Source organism: Chelonus insularis, unplaced genomic scaffold (assembly GCF_013357705.1).
Source record: "Chelonus insularis isolate UGA/USDA-ARS -01 unplaced genomic scaffold, ASM1335770v1 contig_254_pilon, whole genome shotgun sequence".
NCBI classification, from domain to species: domain Eukaryota; kingdom Metazoa; phylum Arthropoda; class Insecta; order Hymenoptera; family Braconidae; genus Chelonus; species Chelonus insularis.
In genome coordinates this window covers 62,895-89,897 of record NW_023276449.1, presented here as the reverse complement: position 1 = coordinate 89,897, position 27,003 = coordinate 62,895, and the positions used below count along the sequence as shown (strand labels likewise).

General features: G+C 28.7%; 1 protein-coding gene across 3 annotated transcripts; it reads left to right on the top strand.

The window, feature by feature from the left end:
- Positions 1-544: 544 nt before the first annotated feature.
- Hs3st-A (Heparan sulfate 3-O sulfotransferase-A) lies at positions 545-26,900 on the top strand. 3 transcript variants are annotated; one of them, XM_035079680.1, is made up of 6 exons: positions 14,087-14,143; positions 14,233-14,398; positions 14,493-14,661; positions 18,157-18,248; positions 21,383-21,902; positions 23,838-26,900. In XM_035079680.1, the coding sequence occupies exons 4-6, from the start codon at positions 18,190-18,192 to the stop codon at positions 24,450-24,452; spliced, it is 1,194 nt and encodes a 397-aa protein (XP_034935571.1). In that variant the 5' UTR covers positions 14,087-14,143; positions 14,233-14,398; positions 14,493-14,661; positions 18,157-18,189; the 3' UTR covers positions 24,453-26,900. The 3 variants fall into 3 exon arrangements, with proteins under 3 accessions (XP_034935572.1, XP_034935571.1, XP_034935573.1); XM_035079681.1 differs by lacking the exons at positions 14,087-14,143; positions 14,233-14,398; positions 14,493-14,661 and adding an exon at positions 545-1,493; XM_035079682.1 differs by lacking the exons at positions 14,087-14,143; positions 14,233-14,398; positions 14,493-14,661 and adding an exon at positions 16,033-16,096.
- Positions 26,901-27,003: the final 103 nt, after the last annotated feature.

The window sequence follows — 27,003 nt, the reverse complement described above, 5'->3', positions numbered from 1 at the left end:
ATCAACTACCACAAAACCTCCACTTCTTCAATCTTCAATTTTCTTTTCTTCAACAAAAAAACTTGACTCATTTCCACAATATATATGGAACACAAATTATACACTTTTTTCTAAGACTTGAGAAAATTACTATTTCTAAAAAACACTAAGTGGTGCAATATAAACTAGATATTATCAACCTAATTTATTGTTCAAATAGTCAGAAATATTGAAATAATCATCACCAAGACATTTTCAACAAGACTTATAGTTTATTTTCAAGTATTGTTTTAAACTATTCGACTGCAAAATCTATTTATGGATAAAGTTAAAAGACTCAGCATATACATTTAAGTTTACTAGTTAAACGAAAATTTAATTGAATAGGAGCAAATAGAAAATATCTGTAAAAGATCATACTTTCAATGATTATTAACACTATGTTAGTGAAGTAACTACGATTCATTCTCATTAATGATGAGCAGTCAAAGCGAAAGTTACTTTACTCAGTTGAATTACTTATAGTAATGAATAAACAATTATTGAATCTTTGATAAATACCAGTTGATATCATCATTTAGTTGAACTGGTGAATAAAATATGTCGATATAAAAAGTGATTGTATGCAAAAAAAATCAATTACATATTCAACTAAAAAATAAAACAGAACCTTAAAGAGGATGTCTTGAACCATAGCTCACAAATGTTTCAACAAAATCTAAAGATTTATTTGAACAATAAAACCAAAACTGGTCAATAATAAAACATACAGCTAATTGATGCTCATTAGCTTCATTAAAGCAGAACTCGGTTTTTTGTATGTAACAGATAAATTGATGAGTAATTGGAGAAATGTCTAGAGTATTAAAAATAAAATATGTAAATAATAAAATCAAAATGAGTCGAGGACTTGATTGAGATAAACAGAGATCGTTAATGATAAAAAATGATTGAACAAAGATAAAAAGACGGAGTATTAAAGACGCGCGAGATACCATAAAGGACGGCGCATAAGAGGGGTAGTATGTTCCTATTATTCTAGGGTGAGGCTAGTCTCTGAGACGAGGGTAAAAGTGGGGGAATACTCGTGAGAGCATTGGCTGGAGAAGGGGATGATACCCGGGAGAGGGGCCACTGGCTGCGTGGTGTGATATGAAGCAGACGAAGCTCCCGCCAGTTCTTAAAAGAAGCTTGAGGAGGTCAGGCCGACCCCAACTGTTGTACTCGCGGTCAGGACGACCGCAGAAACCTGACGATCGCGTATGCCGCGCATTCACCACCAAAGTGTGATCCTCTATCCCCCGAATACATTTTTTATCCCTAATCACAGCCACATCAAACGTTTTCGTGACTTCATCCACCCGTTGATCCAGTGCAAAAGCTCAACCTGTGCAACGACGAGTTCTGGTGTTTGTGGTTTATTTGTGAGTGGATTTAGAGGATTTTGGAGAAATAGAAGAAAGACACTTCGTTTCATGAAACCCTCTGACCTGACCTTGGGGCGGCCGGACCAGGTAATATTCTTGTTTTCTTCACTTATTGTTATTATTTTTTTTTCAGTTTAAGATGAAAGAAAAAGTCTCTAGTGGCAACTGATATTGATACAATGTGCTATAATTGGAATGATTTTTAATTGCCTATTTACCAAAGTAACTTCATCAAGATTTTCAGAATCTTTAGAGATTTATGAACTCATTTCAGGTTTGATCGAATTATTATCATTGAGTTTGAAATTTAAGAAATGCACAATACAATATTTGGAGTTGAAGACATTGGAGTATCGTTGAATTACTAAATATAAATTTGAGTATTTTATAAATAGAGAAATAACATGAAGGTTAAAATTTTCTCTAATAAAATTTCTGATTTATTACTTAACTGAGTGAAGAAAAAAAAATGTATTATTATAAAGTAATTATTGAAATTACCTTTTGACAAATCATGATTAATTAAAACTGATAGTGTTATTTTATCACCAAATTTTCTATGATTAATGAATCAAACATTTGAATATTTAATTTATTTTTCTGTAAAATTTCTAAAAAATATTATTTCTCTACCACTTTTACTACATTATCAATCTAATTTACGTATATTTTAATAAATCTAAATATAAAACACGAACAGTGAGCTTTGCAATATTATCATTGAATGCATCTTTTACCTTGAAAAAGACTTGATAAAACGATAAATATCTTTAACTCGTAAAATTTGAATTCATAAAAAAATAAAATCAATCATTAAAATAATATTCAACTTCAATATCTAAAGAATCTATTGGTTTATTCAATTTTAAAAATTATGATTGATTTAATATCAACTTTATTTCGTTTATAAAATACTCAAAATCGATTTCAAAGCAAAATTACCCTTGCCTGAGTAGTATTCCTTCGTTTGCACATTTCGAGTGAAATGTTAGAGAGCAGCAACCCTCTCTACACTGTCTCAACGGTATGTTAAGTCGGGTGGTAAGAGTATCGGTTGTCTGGTGGTGTAGTGGTGTGGTAGTAAAGTAGTAGTAAAAGTACAACTATAGTACGGCACGCACAGTGCGTTTTGACTAGCAATATATCACGATATCGTTTAAAATAATTACTAAAGAGCAATATACATGTATAATTTATGAATTCTTTAACCTTCATCATGCAATTACGTGTATAATATGATGAAAAAAAAGCTTTTAAATGATGATGAATAGTGCTGACGTTGTGTCTTAGACTCTATTGCTACTGAAATAACGTCTGAAGTTGTTAGAATGGTTTGTAAGAGGAAGAATGAGAGAAGAGGTATCTCACACTCGAGAAAGTACCATTAAACGGGCTCTCCTGTAAGCTTCACAAGCTTGTGGCTGTGCCTGGATGAGGTCCAGTAACACCACAGGTACTACAGACATTGCAGAAAACGTTTCGTACCACCTACGACAAGAATAAAAAAATTTCAGGAAGAAGAAAGGTGGAGAAAAAGATATCCTAGTTGTTCTGAAGAAATGAACGACGTTCAAATCCTCAAATCTTCACTTCCTTTTTATTTTTTCTTGTCGCTTTTTTTTTATAAAGAAAATCCGACACGTTCCGACACGCTTTGTGACTCATGTCACCCTTCTTACTGGAAGTTCTTTGCATTTAACCACCGGAAATGGACTCATTCTGACTTAACAGTTATTACTTGGATTTTTTTTTTATATAAAATTAATTGAACTGTTTTCTTTTGATGTTGGTTTAATTTTATTATGAAAAGTTGTCGATTATAATTGAAAATTCATTTTTAGCTTTCTCATGTAACTGTTGATGGAAGATTACTTGAGAATAATGAGGATTTGAGTAATTGTTGTAATTATGTATAGTTTGAAAACTAGATGTTTCATTATTTGTCATCACTATTAGGTGGGAATGATGTATTGTGTATTAGAACAGTAAAGTCAAAAACTTAACCAAAGTGTTAGAATTCATGAGTAAAACTTAGGAGTTATGTTGACTACTTGACTACTAGCCTCAAGCACTTGCACACAACTTAGAAATTTGGTAAGTTTTTATATTACATGCTTCAATTATCAGTATAAAAGTTGATTTAGTGAAAATGTAAATTTCATTAATATCAAGCTTTTTTGTTTTTTATTACAGTTGGAGATCTTTGAACCTAAAAATTGTTAAAAATATTCAATAAGCTTGTTAATTAATGAAAGGATTATTTGGAGAATAATTCAAAACCAATAATAACATTATTTTATAACGAAAAATTATTGGTAAAGATGTCCAATAAACCCTATCACGTTCAATGAAAATTATATTGATTGGTATATATTACAACCTAGTGGAGGTTCAATTTTTCAATTAATCCATTTAATTTAATCTAACGGTATTATTTTTAACATTAAATTGAACATTCTTTTGTTTAAAAATAAAATCTGTTGTATTTGTGGATGGTTAACTAATTTTTCTAATGCTTTTATCAATCATCAATTCAACCTATTCTTATGAATGGTTTTAAAAATAATATATAGATACTACAATAGGAATTTAATTGACTATTTAATTCAGTTCATCTATTAATAACATCTTTAAACCATTTAAATATGTAATTTTTATTTTTGTTCAGTGCAATTTAAGTTTTAAATTATTTAGGGGTGATTGATATATAAAGTAAATTTCAAAGTTGTTATTTCTTTAATGTCATAAAAATGATTTGAGCAAAAATGATGTGAAAATCGTCTTTGCAAGCTAGATATTGCAAATTAAATCACTAAAGTCTATGCATATAGGGCTACATTATTATTCCAAAACACTTTTACATTTACATTTTTCTAAATTATTCCTGATTACAGATAAAACACTTCTTTTTACATTTAATCGATATCAGTGGTTCAATTCTAAGGCACCAGTACCGATCTCAGTGCTTCAATGTTAAATAAATTTCTGTAGTGAGTCAGAAATAGGAATAGTTATATAAATATTTAAATCCTTCAGTAAAATAGCAGACTATTTACTTAGAATAATTGATAAATTGCATTTTTGGAGTTAATCTGTTTTTTTTTTCAATACAATTACAATAGTATCAAGCTTCACTCTATTCATTTGATTTAAATTTTACAAGTATACTTATTTTAAAATCATGAAATACTAAATGTGCTCTTACACAAAAACTCTACTCTCGATCAATCATCCTAGAAATTTTTATTTTATTCTGTCAGATATATGTATATCTGTGAACACTATTCAAAAACAACCTGTACTCAATCAAATTGATTCATCTACATCTGACAAACTCATAAATTATAAACCAATCTCCAAATATTTTCCTCGAAATTTCCACCAACCATAAGTTGATTCTTTCGAATGAATATTTTCATCCTCAAACTTGTTTTATTTTTTACAATTCAGTAAACAGAAGTTTCTCAAAGTGTACCAAAATAATGATACTTTGTTTGCTAATTTCATCCATCTCCCCTTAGTTAAATAGATTCAGAAACATCATATTAGCCGCTCTAATAACTACAGAATATTAGAATAATTTGCGTCAGTAAAGTGAACAGTAATTATAGTCAAAGGGTTGTAACTAAAAACATAGATATCCTGAAAGCTCCTTCAAGTTCTGGCGATTTTGAGCTGAAGAATAAATTCAATTAATTTCCAATTAAGTCGAGTGAGAAAATTCCTGGGAATTTAAAAATGGTTGAAGAGCTCTCTGGTTCGTTGGCCTTGCGATCAAGTGCCTAAAGCTCTATAGAGATGCTATACCATCCCTACTTTTCTATTTTCTTTCTCTTTCTATTCTATTCTCTGCTTCTATAATGTTTATCTCTCTCTTTCCCTTGACTGGTATATTGTGCAGGGTGGTTCAAACACTCAGCGTAAACCGTCGCGTTTATATATCGAGGGCGATCGAGGTGATGGTGAAAGGTAACTCATACTCGTACTGTTGTTGCACAGTGTTGTGTACCAAGTTTACTTCTAGTCAACAAATACTACTCCATCGATGCCTGTCGCTTGCACGTTTTCCAATTGCAATTCGATGTCATGATAAAACGAATATTCAAGAAGGTATTTTTGATTTTTTTTCGATTCTTTTACTGACAACGATAAATTTTATATTTTATGTCTTTGAAGGGGGGTAAATGACCTTTGAGAGTTGGCGCGTGATGTGTTAGCGTGAATTTCTTAGCTTCAGGAGATGAGATTGGAAGTGCATGTGAGAAAGTCGAAGACGTGTCGATTGAAGATCCGTTTCCTTTTTCCTTTCCTAGATGTTTCGATTCCATTTGGCTTTCCCTCAAGACAACTTCATCCGCTAGCTTATCAACGTCACAGTTTTCGTAAATATCATCAATGAAAATCACAATTCCTTGTCACGTTTTATTTTATATTTCATTTTTTTTAAATCCTCCTGGACTTCAAATATCAACTGATGTGGTGAAGAAAAGTGTAGAAAAGATCCTAAGGGTGTCGAGTGCTTGTGAAGTGACAAATTTGTAGTGGACAGTTTTTTCCAAACCCACATGAAAAATTGTGTTTCAAGCATCAAGAGGTTTTTTCATCTTTTAAGAAATAAAATAAAAAGGCAGACATTTTAGAGCTTATTTTTGCCTCTTAAAGAAATCCATTTGGCATTGGCAGGCTCGCAGTTGATAATCCCCTTCTTTTAATTGATCTGAAAAATAAAAATTGACGAAAATATTTTTATTTCTTCAGACCAACACCAACAAAATCAGTTATTATTGATAAAAAGTAGCTAAAATATTAGCTGATCTTACCATCAATGAAAAAAAAAAAATAGATAAAGTTTTATTTTTTTACTTTTATAATAAACTTTGTTATTCATCAGAAACGTGAGTCCATACAACATACTTTATAACAGCAGAGATAATTAAAACTTGAACTTGAGATATTATACTCACAAAATTACCAAGCAAGTATGAATGAGTACGATTTAAAATTCGCGTGTTGCTAAACTCGCTAAATTCGCTCTCAAAATGTCAATTTGAAAGATACACTAGACTTTAAACATCTCGTTCTTCACTACATTTTAATTGGATAATGGAATTTTCTGTTCACTCAATGATGTCAGATAAATTAAACCAAAAATAGAGAGTTACTATACGGAGAAAAATTCACAGGTACAACTTTGCATATACTGATCTAAGTAACTTTACAGAAAGTTAAATACATTGAAATTGCCATATATAGCCAAATTCTACTAGACTTTCTTTTTGGATATCTCAAATTTAAAAAAATGAAGAATACATTTGTTTATAATTATCCTGAGGTTCTAAATCAATTTCATCAACTAGGAGTTTGTCTACACAAGCAGGTACCATCACAATTGTTTAATTAACTATTTTATCATTCACTTCATCACTGATCAATCGTGATAGTTTTATTGGTTGATTTTTTTTTAGAGTTCAACCGATTGCTAGCTACTGAATTATGATATAATTTTATTCATGTTGCATAGATGATATCATTGTAATATATTATAATTTATCAACATGTTATAAACTCAGAGAAAATGCTTGATAATCAAATAGATATCTAAGTGACGTTATATTATTGAATAAAACTACAATAATTTGCATATTAGCATGCAACTAGTGTCAACTCTGAAGTAATAATGATGAAAGGAAAGATAATTTTTTTTTCCAAGAAATACATAAAAACAATTATTTCCTGCTTTCAATAATGACGACTTGGACATTGACAAAAAATTTTATTTTAATTAAATAATAAACCAGTTTTTATATTTTGCCTTTGGTGAATAATATTTGTGACAATCATTGAAAAATATTTCAACACTTTTAATTCTTTATTAACCACATATTTTTATTTAAAATATTTTTAAATAACAGTTTGAGTAAAATATTTTAAAAAAATATTGATTTTATGGACAAAAATTTTTCATCAGAACATTCACGAAACAACAATTATTGAGTAAACGCATTTCAATTATTTTTCTACGGTTTTGCATGTAAATTCAAACTTTCATAAACTTTATTCTAAAAACATAAATCATATTTCTCCAAAAATGAAAATAGAGAAAAATTCTAGAGACAAAAAATAAAGTATTGAAATTAAAAATTAAATTATTAAAAGTTAACTTAATATCAGGACGATTACTTTATCTTGAATTTTATATTAGATCTGATATACCCTAAAAAATAGTAGTAAATTAAGGCCAAGTTTATGCTTGAATAGAAAATTATTTAAATAAGAAATTCACTAAGGAATATGATGTGGTTGTATACCATCCTAGCAAATAAAAAAGTGCGTCTCTGCTGAAATTACCCTACTTTTGGGTGGTTTATAACCATACTCAAAAGGAGTTTTACGATAATTCATTCATGAATTATGACGGTTCAGAATAAATAAAATATTTTACCTTTGATGATGTACAATTTAACTGAATAAAATTTACAACAAGAAAGCAAAACTGAATAAAACGAAAGCTCTAAATTGTAGACTTTAGAATAACATCAATCACTGCTCATTAAAAAAAATGGTTCAATCTTAGTTCCTCAAGGAAATAACAAGATCAAATAAACTTTATTTAGAACAATTCTACAAGTATATACTCTGAACCTCAAAGTAACTTATCATTTTGCTTTTTTACTTTGTTATTATGTACTCAGGAAATGAAAAAACTTGATGTAAAATGTGATGATGAAGTAAAGGGATAAAGAAGACAAAAGAAAGAGAGAAAAAAATAAAAGAAACCTGTCGACGATGAAAATAAGATAAGAAGAGTCTAGAATCTCGTTATACCGTGCTTGCTCTCTCTCTCTCTCTCTCTCTCTCTCTCTCTCTCTCTCAGACGTAGCACTGCTTTTGCTATCACGAGACGTGCACTGAGCTCTGTAACCAATTACGAGAGCTTCAATCAAGGTGTAATCAACGAAGCGTACAACGTGGTCCGGATGGAAAATTAATTGTCCCACTCAACTATTTTCCTATAATTAATTGAAATATGTGTAGTGAATTATTTACTTAAATTTACTGCTTTACAACTTCCACATTCCAACATCTAATGTTTCACAAACCTTTTGATGTACCACATACATAGACAATATTGTCTTTGTTATTCTTTCCAGCAACTTTCAAGTGGACTACTCATATTGCACAGGTTTTTTTTTTTTTTTGGTTTCACTTGTACATGAAAAAAATACTTTCGTAGATTATAAAGACAATAACGAGTCCTAGGCAGAAAAAAAACTTAGATGAAAGAATTATACAATGAGGTATCAATTCTTTGATAGACAAGTTGATTAAATTTTTGAGGTATTTAAAGGGATTAATTATAAGGATAATCATAAAAGCAATTAATTGAATAGATGATAAAAGGATTACCGTTGTAACATAGACCAAAAATGCTTCTATGCATAGTAGTCATGTCTATTGCTAGTTTACTCTGTATCAGTAGTTCATTGAATATGCTAATTAGCCTTGGTAGTGGTGACATTTCTGATGGCATGTTCGTTTTTCTGGGCAAATAGAAATACATGGTGTTGATTCTGGAAGTAACTGGGACAAGAATTTACAATCTTAGTTCTAGACATTTTACAACAAAGCTAGACAAATTTCAGCTTCTTCAGAACACCAAGAGAAAATTGTATGATAATCACTCTTTCAGTCAGGATATCTTTCTTCCATTTCCTCTATCAGACATTTTAGGAATTGTTTCTAAAACCTTTTCGTTTCTCTGAATATATTGATAAAGTAGAAATTGTTGATAGAACTATTTATTAATATAAATAAAAGTCTGATTAAATTTTCGTTTATTGTCACTTTTAGATAGCTGCAGGTGAGATTGAGCTGTTTGTTTATCGTTTATTCTATCACTGAGATATCTAAAGTTATTTCATATATGAAATTGAACAATTTGAAGACTTAAAAAGTATCTAGTCTGCAAAACCTCTATATTACTCTGCTATACATCAGTCCAGTTGTTCCATTACATATAGAAGATGAAATTTCCGTCATTTTTGAAACATTTGTTCAATTGCAAAGCGTAATCCAGAGATTAAAAAAAAATTGAAACGCCAAAAGATTTGAATTTAGGAGATTAAAATCATTGAAAACCAGCTAGTTTTGTTATTTCCGTTGGAGAGAGTATTTTTTGCAAGCCCGTGTAATTGACACAAAAATCTATTTTTGTTTGCATCACTTCATAGTAGTATTCCTGGTAGACAACAAAAAAAATAAAAAAAGTTAAATTACTCTTGAAAATTTGCACTACTACTTTTTTAGGTTATTTTCACTGATACTAATTTATCTGTTTTTTAGATCATCAATATTTGGTTTTGAAATGCAAATATATATTTTGTGTATGTTTATCAATAATGTTCTGATACATTCATTGAAGTTGAAGTCATAATGACGTTATGACTGGAAAAAAATTATTGAATATGATTTTTGAAAGAAATGATTTTAAAATTTCAAAATATAAAAATTTTGCTGAATATTTCAAGTGTTGTAGATGAATTTTGTAAATTGCTTCGAAGAAACTGTCAACTGTATAGTTTATATTTAAGTATAGTATCGTATATAGAGGGGTGAGAGAGTCCCTTATCATGATAAGAGCTCACAAGAGTAACCTGGGGCGGCTTTTCTACCTACTCAAGATAATGTGTCATATTTTATCCACAAAATCCTAAGAACCCCCAACAAATTCACTATTTTTTTTCCTTCTTTTATTAGATGGTTTAGGGTTTGGAAAAATCGATTGCAGTTTGTGGAAAAATTGAATGGGCAATAAAATGAATAAAAAAAGATGTCCATTTATCGAAAGCTTATTAAAACAAACTCGTAACAGTGTTTTAACCTTTTTTTATGTACATACTATCTTATTGAACAAAAGTTACATCGAATTTAATGGATTGGATTTGCTTTTTTTTAAGGTTAAGATATACTTATAAACATTGGTTTTATTCCATTGCTTTCAAATGGCAAATGAAAATGTTGGAAATTTAATAATAAGTGATTTATTAATAATTCATATAAAAATAATAAACAAATTGATATCTAGTTAATCAACAACTCTATAAAACACTTAATTATCTTTTCTGGAGTAGAGAAAAAAGTGGAAAAAACCCCTCATGAAAAGCATCCAATTATCAACAGCTTTAACGCTGGAACTTTCTTCAAACTTGGAGTGTTTTTAATAATTTTTTTCAATTAAAAGTGAGTTAATTATATTTTTCAAAGAAAAAGAATCTCAAAAATTGCAATTTAGATTCTAAGAACTTGAATTTCTGTGAAGTTTTATGAAAAGAAAATTCAAAAGTTGAAAAAAAGTGATTGAAAAATTAAAATTTTACCCGATTTTTCTTTTATTTTCTATCTCATTATATTATTATTCTTCTGCTTAACTTTTTTAATACACTTATAGGATAAATTGACAGACTTTTACATTGAATATATAAAAATAATATTAATGGGCATTCATTCATAACTGAAGTAGTACAGAAATTGAAATTCTCTTCATTACTTCCAATAAAGATAATAAGCTTAATGACCAGCAATATCTTAATACATAATAGTGCTTTACTTACATAAAAATAATTATTATACAACAATTTTTATCGGAGTTTGAAAGAAAAGTTTTTTCTTAATAATATAAAACAATCTATTTTGATTTTATTGGTAATTTAATTTTTAAAAAATTCAAGAATCTTTTTATTACAATCATCATAAATAATAATCTAATAATAATCAAATAAAACCAGCTATTCATTTCTATGTACTTTTGATTTGGAAATACGATTTGACAGACAGAAATCTTTTGTTAAGTTTGAACTTTTCCAGTAATAAGAATCATTATCTCTAGATTATCAAACTTTCTTTCGAGTTGAATTCAATCACATAAATTCTTCGAAACGAATTTATAATAAAAGTATTTTTTATTTATTGTCACAATTCATGAATGAATCAATTAGATTTTTCCTTGAACTTGTTTGAATCCAAATCAGTGATTTATGTCGTCACGTCAAAGCTATTGTGACAAGCATAATGATTCAAATGCCAACAATTATTCCTGTTATTACAATCTATTTGATAAGTACATTATGGCAGCTTCAATTACTAAATAGATGTGGGCAGTATTGCAAATCCTATCATTCATGACTGCAGAACGTATTATCGCAACTGGCATGATGCCTTCAATGAAATTAGCTAAATGTATTACACTGATCATATTTTCTCTTATGATAATCTTTCTTGAATTAAATAGAAATCTTGTTAAAGCTAATCACCTAATGCAACATCAACAACTGATTATGTGATTTTTAATTTCAGTTTGAATAATAATTAAGAAACGTATATATAATAACGTTTTTTCAATCAAACAACCATCAACATCACTCCTGAGTTTGTCTAGCACATCTGTAAAGCATGGAACAAGTGCCTACTCAAGTTGACGAGGTGAAGAGAAGGACCTTTAAGGAGCCATTGTAGATGTAGATGCAAAAGATTGGAACAAGCTAGGAGGATGCACAATTTCACGGGAAGCGGGTCAAGGGTGATTAAGAGAGCACCCTCGAGGGAATACCAGACGACAGAACGGTGGTGAGGTCAATTGGATTCGTTGGCAGCTGTTTGAGCCACTGAAAAGTCAAATCCATATAGCACCACTCTTCTACATACTCTTTGTCCATGTAAAAACACTTATTCAATTTACAACAATCCCAGATAACAACCAAGACGCCGTGAGATTTCTGTATTTAAATGCCACTGAATATTCTCACTGTGGTGCATTTATTTTTTTATTCAAATTACAATGGAAAGTGAGGAATAAAATATGAGGCTCTTTTGAGGCTTTTTTAATTGAAGAAAATTTATTATTTTGAATTGTTACGATTCATTTTTTTTTTTTTACTTACTTATACATCCACTTGAATAATAAAGTAGAGTCATTGAATTAAAAACAAGTTTTTCACTAAATTATCGCCGTCAAGATAACTTTTGTAAACTTTGAAAGTGACCGATGTGTTTGTACTTAAGATCTCTGATGAAAACGTGAGAAAAAACCATATGACTTCAAGCATAATGTTGAAGAGTTTCCTGCATGAAATCGAAGAACTTTTTGCTGCTAATTGATTTGGAACTTTTTTATAAATTCTCCTTCGAGTGTTTTCTAACAAAATAAACTGAAAATTATTTTTTTCCATCATCTTATTAGTGAATTAAGAATGAAATTAAAAATGAGCAAGTAAGATTACTGTGCCTGATAATATTTTGTTAAATTTTTTCTGCTGGAAACTGAAATAATAAGGTACTGTTGATAGACTATGGAAAAGTATCTTTTCAACCAATTGATGGTTTTCAAGATTTCTTCCTAAGACTTGCAAGAATTGAAGTCTATTGGAGCTTTTTCTTCGTAGAAGCTTTTGCTCCAAAAGCTGGATATTTTTACTACTGAAACATGGCTACCAATGATAGTTGATGAATTTTTTTATTTAAAAGAAAAGAGTTAAAATATTAATGATAAATTAAAACTAACACTGAAAAATCAATAATAATGGTATCAGTGTGTTTAGAATCAAAAATGAACATAATATATTATCTTTTAATTACTATTGTTTTAAAGATTTACCATTTTGAGTAAGAATGATCTTTTATCAGTATTAATGGTAAAATATTTCTAATGTAAATAAAAAAAACAATGTTGAAGAAGCAAAACTAAACAACTATATTCAAGTTTTTCATTCAGTGTAAAGTAGCAAGTTTTTCAATCATTTTTATTAAACCTGTGTTTACTTTTTTCCTCTTAATACATCACTTTTATCTCAATTGTATATGCATTGGACATACAATTTCGTCAAATTATACTATGGTAATGATACGAATACTATACAATAAGGTTTGTATTTCTCGCGAAAATTTACATATCCCAGAACTTTGGTTTTCGTTGGCTCGTTGAGTCGAGAGAAGGAAAGAAAAACATCATGAAAGAAAAGGGGAAAAGTTTGTAAGAAAACGTGTCGAATAAGAACTCTATGTTAAGGAGCAATATTTTATGTGAATATTGTACTACTTTGTTAAACGAATTTTTCCAACTCTTTTATTTTTTGAATAAAAAAATACTTGACAAGAAAAAATTTAACGATAATAATTTAACCATTTTATTTTTTTCAAAAATGAGATTTTTTACTGAAAAAAAAAAAATCTTTAGTTCTCTTCCTGTTGAAAGAATAAAATAAATTTATTGTTTATATTTTTTACCCAATTTCTGTGACATCTGTTGACTTTTTGTTCGAAAAGCTGTGTATTAATAGGCAGGAGTTTAATATAAATCATTTTAGGATCTCATCTCAATTTTGGAGCAGGGAAGATTCTATAGAGGCTATTGATTTTTTTGCTTGTCGTAAATTATTTATTTCAAGCTATTCTCTGCTTCTCAATATTTGTACCTCTGAGCACTTCGGATTGGAGAAGAATAATCGAACAAGCAAAAAGTTCAATTAAAGGCCGTAGCACGAGTTCATCTAAGTTATGTCGAAACGTGCTTTCAACTTATTTCACTCTTCATTTACCTCGATTCTTCAATCGTTCATTTTAATCTTCATTCTATTTTCTTTCGACAAAATGATCCAGTTAATTGAATATGTCACAATGTTTATTTAGTCATCACAACAAATGTCATCAACAATACTCAGTTGACAAATTTCTGGAATGAAAAGGTTAGATTTGAATATTTCCGCCAAATACATCAAATTAATCAAATATTTGATTAGAGTATTACTTACTATATTTTTGTTTCCTGTTTTAGACAGATCTTATCTTAATTGTCAGTTCCTCAGTTGTATGGTGTGTGATTGTCTTCAAATATAATCCATCAATTATAAATTGATCTCAATAAATCAAGTGATGATTTACACATAATTACACTTGGATTGATTATACATTGCCACCTTGCATAATATTTTTGATATAAAGTAATGTTTTTCACAATATGACAGCAAGTTTTTAACTTTGTGATGTTATCTATGTTAGGTTATTTATTGAAGATTTTTTTTTCTGTTGCTGTAGCAAATGAAAAATTCCATGAATATGTCTTCTATATATTTTTGTCGACCTAAAACGATGCACAAAAGCACATTTTTCTCCAACGTCATGAGCGTAGCACATCAAAGAGGTTTCGGCGACGATGAAAAGGTCGAGAATAAAGAGGGAAAAATGGTTATAGACGTGACAGGAAGTATGTAGAAAAATGTCAATGTGGACAGTAGAATTATGTAGGTGTGAATGTATAGGTTAAGGAAAAGGTGCGAGGTCAGGTCGATTGCGACTCTAGTAAGACCTTGACTCACAATACTTCGTGGAAAGAGAGCGCAGACGCATCGGCGCCTTCCTGTTTCTACATATTCTACTACTACACTACTACGTGAGCTTACTAGTAGTATAGGCTTCTACTACGCTTTTACCACTTTTGGAACCACGTGCAGACTCAATATCAAGCACAATCAATTGACTCTACCAATCCCCTAGACATTCCTTCCTACTCGGTAAAATTTTGTGCTATTTTTTTTCTTTTTTTTATTGTTTTTTCTTGAAAAAGCTCATTATTATTAACTTTACATTAGGAAGTTATTATTATGGAGTTGATTTTCGTAATTTTGCCATTTCTTTACGTTTTGAAATATTTGGAAGCATATGAGAAGGTTTAAAAAATTGATCCACGTACGTATATTTGTACGTACGTATGTCCGGTTTTTTTCATTTGCAATATCTCGAGAACCACTGGAGATCTCGACTCCGGATAAATTTCATTTTAAAGATAATACGACGAAGAAGATCTGAGAATAAGTTTTAATAAATTCGGTCCAGCCGGTTTTTTTTAATAACAAAAAGAGTAAAATAAGTTCAGTAAAGAAGATATTTGAAGGAAATTCTACTTATTTGATGATTAATATTGTTTGAAACTGAACTCAATGTCAATACAATACGGTTGCTAATAACTTCATATGGCTCTAAATAATTATATGTTGTTTATAACAATAGTAATTTGTTGTAAATAAAAAAATGACAAAATTACGAACTTCAATGAATGAGAAGTTTGTCGTCAGGGCATAAAGTGCACCCAGACCCATTTTTTTTATTGTTTTTTCTTGAAAAAGCTCATTATTATTTTAAGATCTTTTACCTTCGTGTATGAAAAATATTATTAAAGGAAAATTACTTTGAAATGCTCTATATTTACGAGACAATATTAAACTTGTAAGGTATTACTGAGAATATTAAATTTTTTCAATGACGTAAGGTTGTAGAATGGATCGAAGTTATACTAAATCAATTCTATCTGATATTTGCAAACTTAATTTATTGGGTAATTCATTGATGAAAAGTTTTAAAATAATTTTTTATAAAAGTATTTTTATAATGATAAATGAATTTTGACAAAAAGCTCTACGTTTAATGGTCTTATAAATAATATAAAAATTTTTTAATCAATTTTTATTACATGATCCCTGTGTCATAACATCAACTTAAAACAAAAAAAACGAGAATGTAAAAAAAAAATTGTATTACATTTAACTTCAATTACCAGGGTATAATATTTCGAGCCTTAAAAGCATATAAAAACATTACAACTCCCTTTCTACCCCAGAAGCTACCCTTCTGGACACCTCGAGGTATTGAATATTTTTTGAAGTCAGTAAAAAACATCAGTTTCAGTAAAAACTTCGATAATTAAAAATGTTTATAACTGATAATATTAAAAATAAAAAATATATTTGAGGGAAGTAGGACCTCATAGACTGCTCTTGAGAATTAAAAAAAATATTGCTTTTTGTTGACTCTTTATCCTCCTGTTCGTATAAAGTACTTATTTATTTACCCTATCAGCAAAATAAGTCTGAAATAATATGTTAAATTCATCCAAGTTGATATTATGACTACTTGACGACTTAATAAAATTCGCCCACGACTATATTCAAAACGCTAGGCTCGATAAAATCTCCAGTTTTTTTATTTTAATGAGAACTCGAATGATCTAAAGCTTATTTGCATAATTCAATTCGAAATGAAGGGCTATCACCAGAGATATACACTAAATGTGAACCAAAAGCTATTTGTGGCTTGTAGGAATGTATTATTCAGACTGTCCTTGACAGACTAGTGAATAGATCACATAATGGGTGGTAGGGTTAATCGAGTTTTGCCTTGTTATATTGCCTAGAATCTTACTACCAAGTTGAATTATTGAGTCATTTGAATTTTAACTTCAACAGATTTATTTAAATGACTTTGTGATAATGTGGGAAAGTATGCATTTTAGATAAGATGCAATAAAAATATATTCATCGAAGATAAAATCACTTTGTAACAAATTTTTCATCAAGTCTTTTAAACTATTTTTTCTTTTCAATTTTCAAAGTTATTCCATTCTTTATAATGGAATAAAAATACTAAAAAACTTTTGCATTGAAGATTTATGATTTTTATCATTTGAATTTCTATTAGTTGAAAAGCTATAGAAGCTTGAATAAATAGTTTTAATTCACTATCACAATGATCCATTAAAAAAAAAATAATAAAAACTCTTGATCCATGGGTTAGTCTTTTAATAAAATTTTAAACGTTATTTAATCACCAATGTTTACTTTGGTTGGTATTACTTAAATTTTTGATAATTCCAAACACCAAAGCCAGCAAATAAAAAAAACTGTCAAACACCCATTGTCGTGAATTGATTCCAATCCAAGTGAACAAAAAAATATATCAGTCGACTCCATAAAAAGAAGAGAATAATACATACTGTTTGAAATTGAAAACTTTTCAACCATGATACCACTGAAATCCTTTTTATATCTATTGACTTTTAATAAAATAGTATTTTTTTCATTCAAATATTCTAAAACAAATCTATCAAAATAATCATTCTTATGTCAGAATATTAATAAATGTTGAAATGACAAATAAAGACATAACCTCTACATATTTTATTCAACATGTTGGACACACATTCATAGATGAATAATTAATTTCCAATCATTTTTATAGAATAAACAACTTTAACTTAATAAAAAAAACCCCAGACCAAATGAATAAAAGTATGTTTAATAAATATTAAATGTAACATCACCTGAACATTCAACCTCTCATCTTATTTATTATTCAAAGTCTTCATATATTCATTGAATTATCATATTTCTTGAAAATGAATAATTTTATCAAAGAATTCTTCAGAAATCTGATCATCATCGTCTTGGCTAACATTGGTTAGGATTCTCATATTTAATTTGGAAGAGCTAACAGAAAAACATATTCAATGGTTGCAACCAAAGTCTTGATCTCTGTTTGATTTGCAGCAAAAATGCAATAGAGTGAAAATAAGTCTGAGCATAGACACGTAATAGAGTTATAAATTGGAATATTGGATGTATTTTACAATTATTGAATAATTATTAATTATTATTGATAATTTTTTATACTTCAGAATTGATGAGAAAAATTGTTTTGATTCAGATTGTCAGAGCGAATAGCAACAAGCTACTAATTGACGTCCAATCTACATTTTTATAATTACTTCCTTATGACTGATTCAATATTTATTTGACGTCAGATCAATTATATTTTCAAACTACATAAACAAATATTTATTATCAACTCACCTTACCTACTTCATAATATTCTTTTTTAAAAATTCATTCAACGAATTCTAATTATTTATGTTTGCTTCTGATTTCAGAATCATCGAATAATGTGAGAAAAAACAACAAAAATGCCCAGTAAGGCTCGGCCTCGTCGTGAGTGGCCATCCGAGTCCCTCATCAATGTCTTGTAAGTACAAATTAAAATCTAATAAATCTATGGTTAAATAATATTATAAAGCAAAATAAATTCCTTAAAGAAATTAATTCATAAAGAATAGAATAAAAAATCGATTTATAATTTCTAGGGAATATGTAGAAGATGTATTTCCATACTAAGCTCGTCAATTTTCATTGAGAAATGGCTTGAAGTCACGAAAACTAAAAACTCTTCCTGAAAATTAACTGTTCATGTTCAAAATCTTGAGTTTTTCATAATATTTATAGATGTTTTAATTTTTTTCTTTTTACATTGTTTGAAAATTTGATAATTATAATCACATGAAACAGTGTAATTTTTTCTGACTGTTTCACCAAACAAGTAGTGTAGAGTAATTTAACAAAAAAAAAATAATAATCATAACAACATGAAATATTTCGTGCATGGTAAAAATCATATTTAACTACAATTATTCAAAAATAGCACAACCGTGTCGTTATTTATTATCTGATTTTTGATATAAAATTTTTTGTTTAAATTATCATTATGTTGAACAAGTAATTCTATTCGATCAAATATCATTATTACACCCATGTTAAATATGAAGTGATTATCCTTAATTAATTAATAAAAGTAATTACAAAATAAATTGCTTTCTATCAATTACTCATTGTTAATATATTTCTCTTTTGTTGACTTGATTTTCGTTATTCTAATAATTATATAGTTAATTCTATAAAAATAGTGATCAAAATCCAATTAGCGTAAATGTTTTAATTGGATAACTATTAGTATTTTAGAAGACATATTGGTTTTTAATTGTATTAATTGTCAGACCTAGATATCCTTGGAGGGATCGTAGTTTGATCAATCTCATTCATTAATTGGATCCAAGTATATTTTAGACCTAGTCAACAATAGAAAAACAGTGCTCATATTGTTTTTTTTAAAAGAAAAATTTCCAGGATCAAATTAATTTTATTAAATCTTCCATCAACGAATTACTTACTTCTCTTCTAGATGTAGCAATCATAAAAACTATCGAATTATTAATAAATTGTGCTGTAACATGACGTGTAAAACAGTTCTTCTGTCGATATAAATCTAATTTTCATTTACTAAACCAAAGATTTTACTGTTTAATAAATTAAAATTCAATTTTCTCATTCACTTTGGTCATTACACATTACATTCCTCATTTTTTATGAATGTTCAAACAGCTTTCTCTATGAAAAAAAAGAATGAAGTAACTCTTAGAACCACATTTATTGATTCTGGTTAGGGAATTCAATATTTAGTTGAAACGATAGTGATCGTAATTGCATAGCTTTGGTATGGAATTAAAACATTTAATAGTTTTATGGTCATAACAGTGATTGTTATAATTCCCTTCAAATAAACTAGAGTTATTTGATTTGAAGTAAAATCAATAGATGATTCTACTAAATAACTTCTGATTGTTAAAGAAAGATTTTTAATTCTTCTCAGTGTAAAATCATCAACAATAGAACCTAGATTCTTGGAAGTTGATGTATAACTTTTACCATGACCTTTAATTGAAAAAAAAAACACTTGGTTGAAGTTTAGGCACGATTTTTGTGCTGATAATCATTTTATTCACTTCAAGCATGAAAATTCCTACTTAGCTTCTGTAATAGCTAGGAATGATTCCTTGGCCATTATGTATATTGGTCATTTTACATCTTTTTCAATTAAATATATCATAAATATTGATGAAACATCCCTTGTGTAATTAATTAATCCATTTTATGTATGAAGTAGTCTATGTGGCATCAATATCAGCAAATAAAGTATTAGATACCGGAAATGATGTAACATTACTTGTTCAATATGACTTCATTAAAATCTTTGTAAATTTATAGATCTTTGTTAACCCACTGATTGAATTCGAGAGTATAGGTTTAGATATTCACTTTACAACGAGAGAATACCTACCCTCTGATATTTAACTATCAATTAAGTCCAATAATATCTGTTTAATAGAATTACGCTTTATTATCCATCATTAAGGTCAAACGCAACTTAGCAAACCAATGTTTCATCTATTACTATTTTTTTTCCAATAAAAATGACAGTTCATTTTGAATAGATTGATATAATATAAAAATATAGCATTTTCATCATTCAGGTCGAGTTTCTAGATGCTTTATAGAATAGATAAATCAGAAAAATATAATTATCAATCAAAATTTTATAGAATACAATCAAGAATTTATTTCCATACTCAAATTATTCATCATTTAAAAGGGTTATTGAAAAATATAAGACATGATTTTGAAATAAGACCTTCAAAATGTAAAAGAGTTCAGCAAAAATGGTATGCTTCAATCGTTAATCATAAATTTGCTTTATCATTTTCACTTCAATTTTTTATTCTCTAAAAGAAAGCTAAAAATACTAGCTTAGTTTGTAAAATTATGATTAATTGTTGAAACTTTTCATGAATATTGATTACTTTAGCTATGATTTTTATGATGAAAACATGTTTTTTTGTTTAGTTGAAAATAAATTTCCCACATTCCATCATTTTAAAAAATTAAGGCATCTAAATGAGATAGATTAATCAGATCTAACTAGATAAAATAAATATAACTCTTAATGCAATTTAATTAAATTAAATTTGATATTATAATTGACCAAAACTGTCAAGGTTCAACTAGATTCAATTGGATCTGATGCAACAATTTACAGTTACTATCTAGATCCAATTGAATTCAATACTATTTCGTTGATATTATATCTGATGGTGTATCACACCAAAACTTGTTAGATCTCATTGGATCAGGTGCAATACTCTACAAAGAATGATTAGATCTAGTTGAATCTAATGCTATATTTTCAAACTTCAACCAAGTATTATTAGATTTAGGTGTTTGTAATAAAACATAACATCCAATACCAATGAAATAAATTTGAATGTTGTTTGATCCAATTCGATTGGTTTACGTTTCTCCATAGAATCTTGTTTCAGTTGACGTTAAGAAAAAAGTTTGATTTTATTCTGAATTGTTATTGAAGCAAGCAAAGTTTCACTTGATAGCATTGGCAAAAATAGCAACCACTATTTGAATTACAATGATTTTTTATTTTGGTTTTACAAAAAGGAATGTATTTTTGTAATTAAAAAGTAATATTTGTTTTAGGTGGATACCCCGCTCCGCCATGAGGCCGGCCGAGGGCGATACGTCAGACTGCATCCTGGTAGTTGGCGTATCTCGACCAAAGTTAGCCGCAGCTTTTCTCCTAGTGGCCCTTGTTTCGCTCTTCCTGACCTTTCATATCCTCTATGATAGTGCTATTTATAGCCTTGATGCTGCTGTATCAGTATTCGATTCCCAAGAAGATCTTACGAATGAAGTAGACCCACCAAAACGTCATCAAGAACCACAAACACCAGGAACTCCCAACAAAATTCACTTCTCAAGAACAAACCGTCATCTACCCCAAGCTATCATCATTGGAGTGCGCAAATGTGGTACTCGTGCTCTCTTGGAGATGCTTTTTCTTCATCCACAAATCCAGAAAGCAGCTGGTGAAGTTCATTTTTTTGATAGAGATGAAAATTATGAACGAGGTCTTGAATGGTATCGAAAGAAAATGCCATATTCACTCAAAGGTCAAATCACCATCGAAAAAAGTCCTAGTTATTTCGTGACACCTGAGGTTGGTATATCTAATATTTGCACAGGTTTATAGAAAATTGGGGTTTTTATCTGCTGATGTTCACAACTGTAAAGCCATTTCTTTTAATACTATTAAAGATATAAATTTGTTTATATGTATTACATGATTTTATCAATGCAAGGTGGTTTTGTTCAAGTTTATTTGATTTCCAAATGTTGATTTGTGTAATGGACTTGAGTTTAATATTGATTATTTGTCATAAATAAATTTATTTGCTTTAGTGATTTTTATTTAATAAAGTTTTTGGATAAAAATAGAAGTTGTCATGTTAAAGAGTAATAATTTAATAAATAATCAAATAAAATATTTACTAGAGTATCATTATAAATTTTTATAACAGTAATTTTGTGATTATATACAATCCTAGTATTTCATCTTCAATTGATGAAATAAAAAAAATTGAAATATTTATTTATCCAACAAGAATTTAATTGCATCACTGACAAATAATTTTAATCAAAAAAAATGATATTTTTCCAAAGTAATTAATTGGTAATTAATTAGAAATTATTAACATAATAAAGTTGTCTGGTTTCAAATGACTTTATTTATATGAAAAAAGGGGAACACGATAAGTGTGAGAATTATTTAAAAAATACCGTTTCCTATTTCATGTACAATTAGACTTTATATCATTCAATATAACTATTTATATGTGAAAGAAAATGACTTAATATAATACTGGGTTTTTAGAGCGTTAATTGAGTTATGACATGAAAAGATAGAAATCCCAATTAACATAGATGTAAACTATAGACCTGTGAAAGTATAATAATGATATTAATAACTATACTGTAGCCTCCATAATTGAAATCTTTTTTAAAAAAACGTCTAATTAATCACAGAACAATAATGACATGATATGAAAATTAATCTCAGTGTGTTTTTTTTTATTTTGACAATTTAAATAGGCATTATTTTGATAATTAATATTATGAAGGCTATGATATAAGATAAAACATAATGATAAAACAGATCTGCTAAATTAATGTTTGCAAAAGATGTTTTAATTATAATACCTAATTCTACTATCATTCATCTAGTCAGTTGTAAAAATGTTATTTATTATTTTACATCAAGTAACTTATTTAAAAAATTTTTTTTAAAAATAGATAAATCTATCAGTTTAATTATAATTCTTAGCACTGATGATTTTAAAGCTATTTTATTAGCAAGTTAGATTAGAAATGTTTACTAAAAAGCTTGGGTTTTATTTACTTTATCATTGTAGACATAAGAAGAAGAGAATTGACGATTTAACACAGAGCTCCAGCATGTATAATAAGAGTTATTTATATATTTAGATTGAAGAATGAGATGATTACTTATGAGTACAAGTTATGTACTCTTATTGTATTCTTGAGAAACAGGAGAACAGAGAAGGATGTTAAGTAATAAATAGTTTATATTTAGGAAAAGCAGCATGCTAATCAAACTATATATTTCCAGTGATTATAATGAATGATTGATGAGTTTATTGCATAAATACTTATAAAAGCATCAAATTAGAAGATAAGCCAGTTTTATGTAATTCAAACATTTCCAACAGTAAATTGTAGCATAAAATACTTGAGATAAGGGTTGTTGTTATCACTTACTTTATTAATGATCTTTTTTCCCTTGATAACAACTTCTTATCCCTTTTTTCAAATCCTTACAGCTATCAAAAAGTGGTTTGATTAGTGAGTTTATAATCGAGATTTTTTCCCAAATAATCATTCATCATAATCTTAATCATCAGAAGTTTTCAAAAAATTTTTATATCTAATTTAAATGTCATTTTAAGAGATGAAATATTCTTACTATATATACAATTAAAACATCTTAATGTAATTATTTTGTGAACATTAATATTTCTGTTGATCCGAATATAATTACTTGAACCAATAAAAATATCAATAATAATGAAAAAAGGTTCCAGAGCGTATTCATGCGATGAATGCGAGCATCAAATTGCTGCTGATAGTACGAGAGCCAGTAACGAGAGCGATTTCAGACTACACTCAGTTAAGAACTAGAGTAGCAACGACATCAGCTGCAACGACTGCTGTAACATCAACATCAGTAACAGCAATAGAAGAAGAAAATCCACGACTACCAGCATCAAGTCGAAGTTTTGAGGAGCTCGTGTTACGTTCAGATGGTAGTATAAATGAGTCTTATCGACCTATTTCCATCTCTCTCTATCACAACTATATGCATCGATGGCTAGAGGTCTTCCCACGCGAACAAATACTTGTAGTAAATGGTGATCAGCTTATTGAGGATCCATTACCACAATTAAAACGCATTGAAACTTTCCTCGGTCTTGAATCACGTATTGGAAGACACAATTTTTACTTCAATCATACAAAAGGCTTTTACTGTCTCCGCAATGAGACCGCGGATAAGTGCCTAAGAGAGAGTAAAGGCAGAAGACATCCAAGAGTTGATCCTCTCGTTGTTTCCAAGCTCAGGAAATTCTTCAATGAACATAATCAGCGGTTTTACGAACTCGTTGGCGAGGACCTTGGTTGGCCTGAAGAATAATTACATAATTACTTACATCAAAGGTGACAAAGATAATAACATTAAACTTAAATCGTCTGATAAGCAATAAAAATTAGGATCAAAATGCTCAGTGAGATTAATGAATATAGCTATTATTGTTCATCAAACAATTAATAGATAGCAATAATTTACTGATATATTTGAAAAGTCTGAAAAATTACTTTTTCATTTGTTTAAATGTCTTTTTATAGGATCATTATCTTGGTGATAATACTTCCAGTGATACAGTATCATATTGAACTTTCTTTCATCAGCAAGATGATTCGAATTTACTATTTGATCATTACAATCGTCATTGAAGTTAAATAAATTCTATGAGATTAGTGAAAAAGAGGGTACCAAGTGTGAAATACTATTTTATTGTTTGAGAGTTTTGCTATTTTTGCAGAGTTCATTTATTATTGGATTTTTAAGCTGTTGAATATTTCTAAAATGAAACTTAAATTAGAAAATCAAAATAAAAGTTTATAAATAGATACTATCTAGGATAATTGAATAAGTGTTTTTGAGAAACGTAATGATGGTTGATAAATTTATTTATCTGCATCTGTACATTTAATATCATATTGTGGTCTAAATAATACTTTATGACAGGACATTAATTCCATAAATACTTCAAATCAAGCATGAAGGATATAAATTATAGTATAATAATATTTTTGATAGAAAAAAACTTTACAACATCAATTAGGTTTGATTGCATTATTATAAAGTAAGCGTAGTTATAACAATGTTCCAGTTCAAATTTTGTACATTGTCCAAAAAATATTAAAACCACAATTTTATTTATGAAAAATATTGTTGCTGAAGAGACAAAAATTTATTCAAGATAAAACAACATTTTCAATAAATTATTTCTCATATATTTCATGGAAAAACGAGCTTAAATGTCATATTATCGTTTGATTTAATACTCTTTGTGACCCAATTTAGTTCATTTTGATCCTCTAGATCTCACCAACCGAAAATGTGCCCAATTAGAAATTTTTGTGTGACTAATGTCTCATCATAAAGTATCATTCACATAGCCACATAATAAAAATTAAATGATTCCTGGTATAACAGTAATGTTTGCTTGATTACCAAGCCACGACAAACAAGATCCTCAAGAGAGTAAATAAGGTAGTTAAACAGAGTAAGTTCGATTATGTGATTCTCACAATAGTACTGCTATATATTAGGGTTCACTAATCCATATTCCGTAATATTTCTTATCATCGAATATTTTTTTTAATAACACCATTATATTACTAGGAAGTGATTAATCAGAATTAATAGATAATTTTAAATTGATTAAGATGCTCATTAAAGCTCACTGAACATTTTAATGTGCCTACCAGAATGTAAGTAATTATCGTAAATTTCAATTAAGAGGAAAATGATGAGAGCTATTTATCCATTTGCTCACGTCTTTATGTCAGTTGAACCTTGAAGGAAAGAATGATTGCTCGCTGCGATATAATCAATGTCAACGATGCTGATAAATTGGTAGCAACAAAGACGTCCTGGTGAGTGATGACAGACGAAAAAAATAATTATAAAAAGCTCTGGACTTGACATAGATCTCTGTGGATCATATTGGTCCTTAGCTTAATTCTACCGTAAGATTTTAACAGTTAATATTATCAGATTTAATATTTTTATAATCCACATTGGAAGTTGTTATACCGTTGATTGCTTTGTGAGAATGTCACTGAAAACAAAAAATAACCTGAATCGGTTTCCATGTGTTTTGTTTGGATGTATTATTTAATCATTTAGTCTAATTCATTCACAACTGATCTGTATATACGACTTGTTTTCTGTGTAATTGGTAAACCGATTCAGTATACCTTGACTAAGAATTTGGTCTGCAAAATAAGCGGATTCAAAAGCCTCACGTATTCGCAACCTTCACCCTAACGAATTCTTTGCTCTAGAAAGAGATAGACGCCTAAGCTAAGGATAATTAATTCCTCTCCGACACGAGAAACGTGACGAATCTCAACGAATTCCCAGAAACTAACATATATACTATCATCACCATCCATCATTCCCTCTTCACACCTAACCTCGCTTTATTATATTTTCTTTTTTTTCACTCTATTTTTTTACCTCCTTATTTCTTTTTCATTTTTTATATCGAATGGGTGCCTATGTAATCTTCACTTTCCCTTCGACACATTTATCAATATAACCAAATAACAATTAATTCATTTATTTTACCAACTTTTATCTTTCGTGTAAATTATCGATGATGAGGGTGACTTAGATCAACTTTCTGCCCGTATAATGTCTAAATCGATTCTTACGAATCATTGAAACGTGACAAATTTATCTTCTTCTCTTTATTTTTATCATCAGAAAAGCTTGTTTTATGCTCTAGTGAGTTTGAAAATGCTATTAAATTCTTTTTCTGCAAATTCGTCCAATTTTTTTTCATATTCATCTGCGTGTTTTTGTTAATGTAAATTGCTGTAAAAATTGCAATTTAAATTCTGTCTTCTTATTTAATGAATTTTATAAAGTTCAGAAGGAAAAAAAAATATTT

What these genes read in the sequence shown, in the direction of transcription:
- Hs3st-A (XM_035079681.1), top strand. Translation starts at nt 18,190, where the DNA reads ATGCCCAGTAAGGCTCGGCCTCGTCGTGAGTGGCCATCCGAGTCCCTC. An exon ending in GAGTCCCTCATCAATGTCTT is followed by an intron (nt 18,249 to 21,382) that starts GTAAGTACAAAT and finishes TATTTGTTTTAG; the next exon opens with GTGGATACCCCGCTCCGCCA. An exon ending in GTTATTTCGTGACACCTGAG is followed by an intron (nt 21,903 to 23,837) that starts GTTGGTATATCT and finishes TAATGAAAAAAG; the next exon opens with GTTCCAGAGCGTATTCATGC.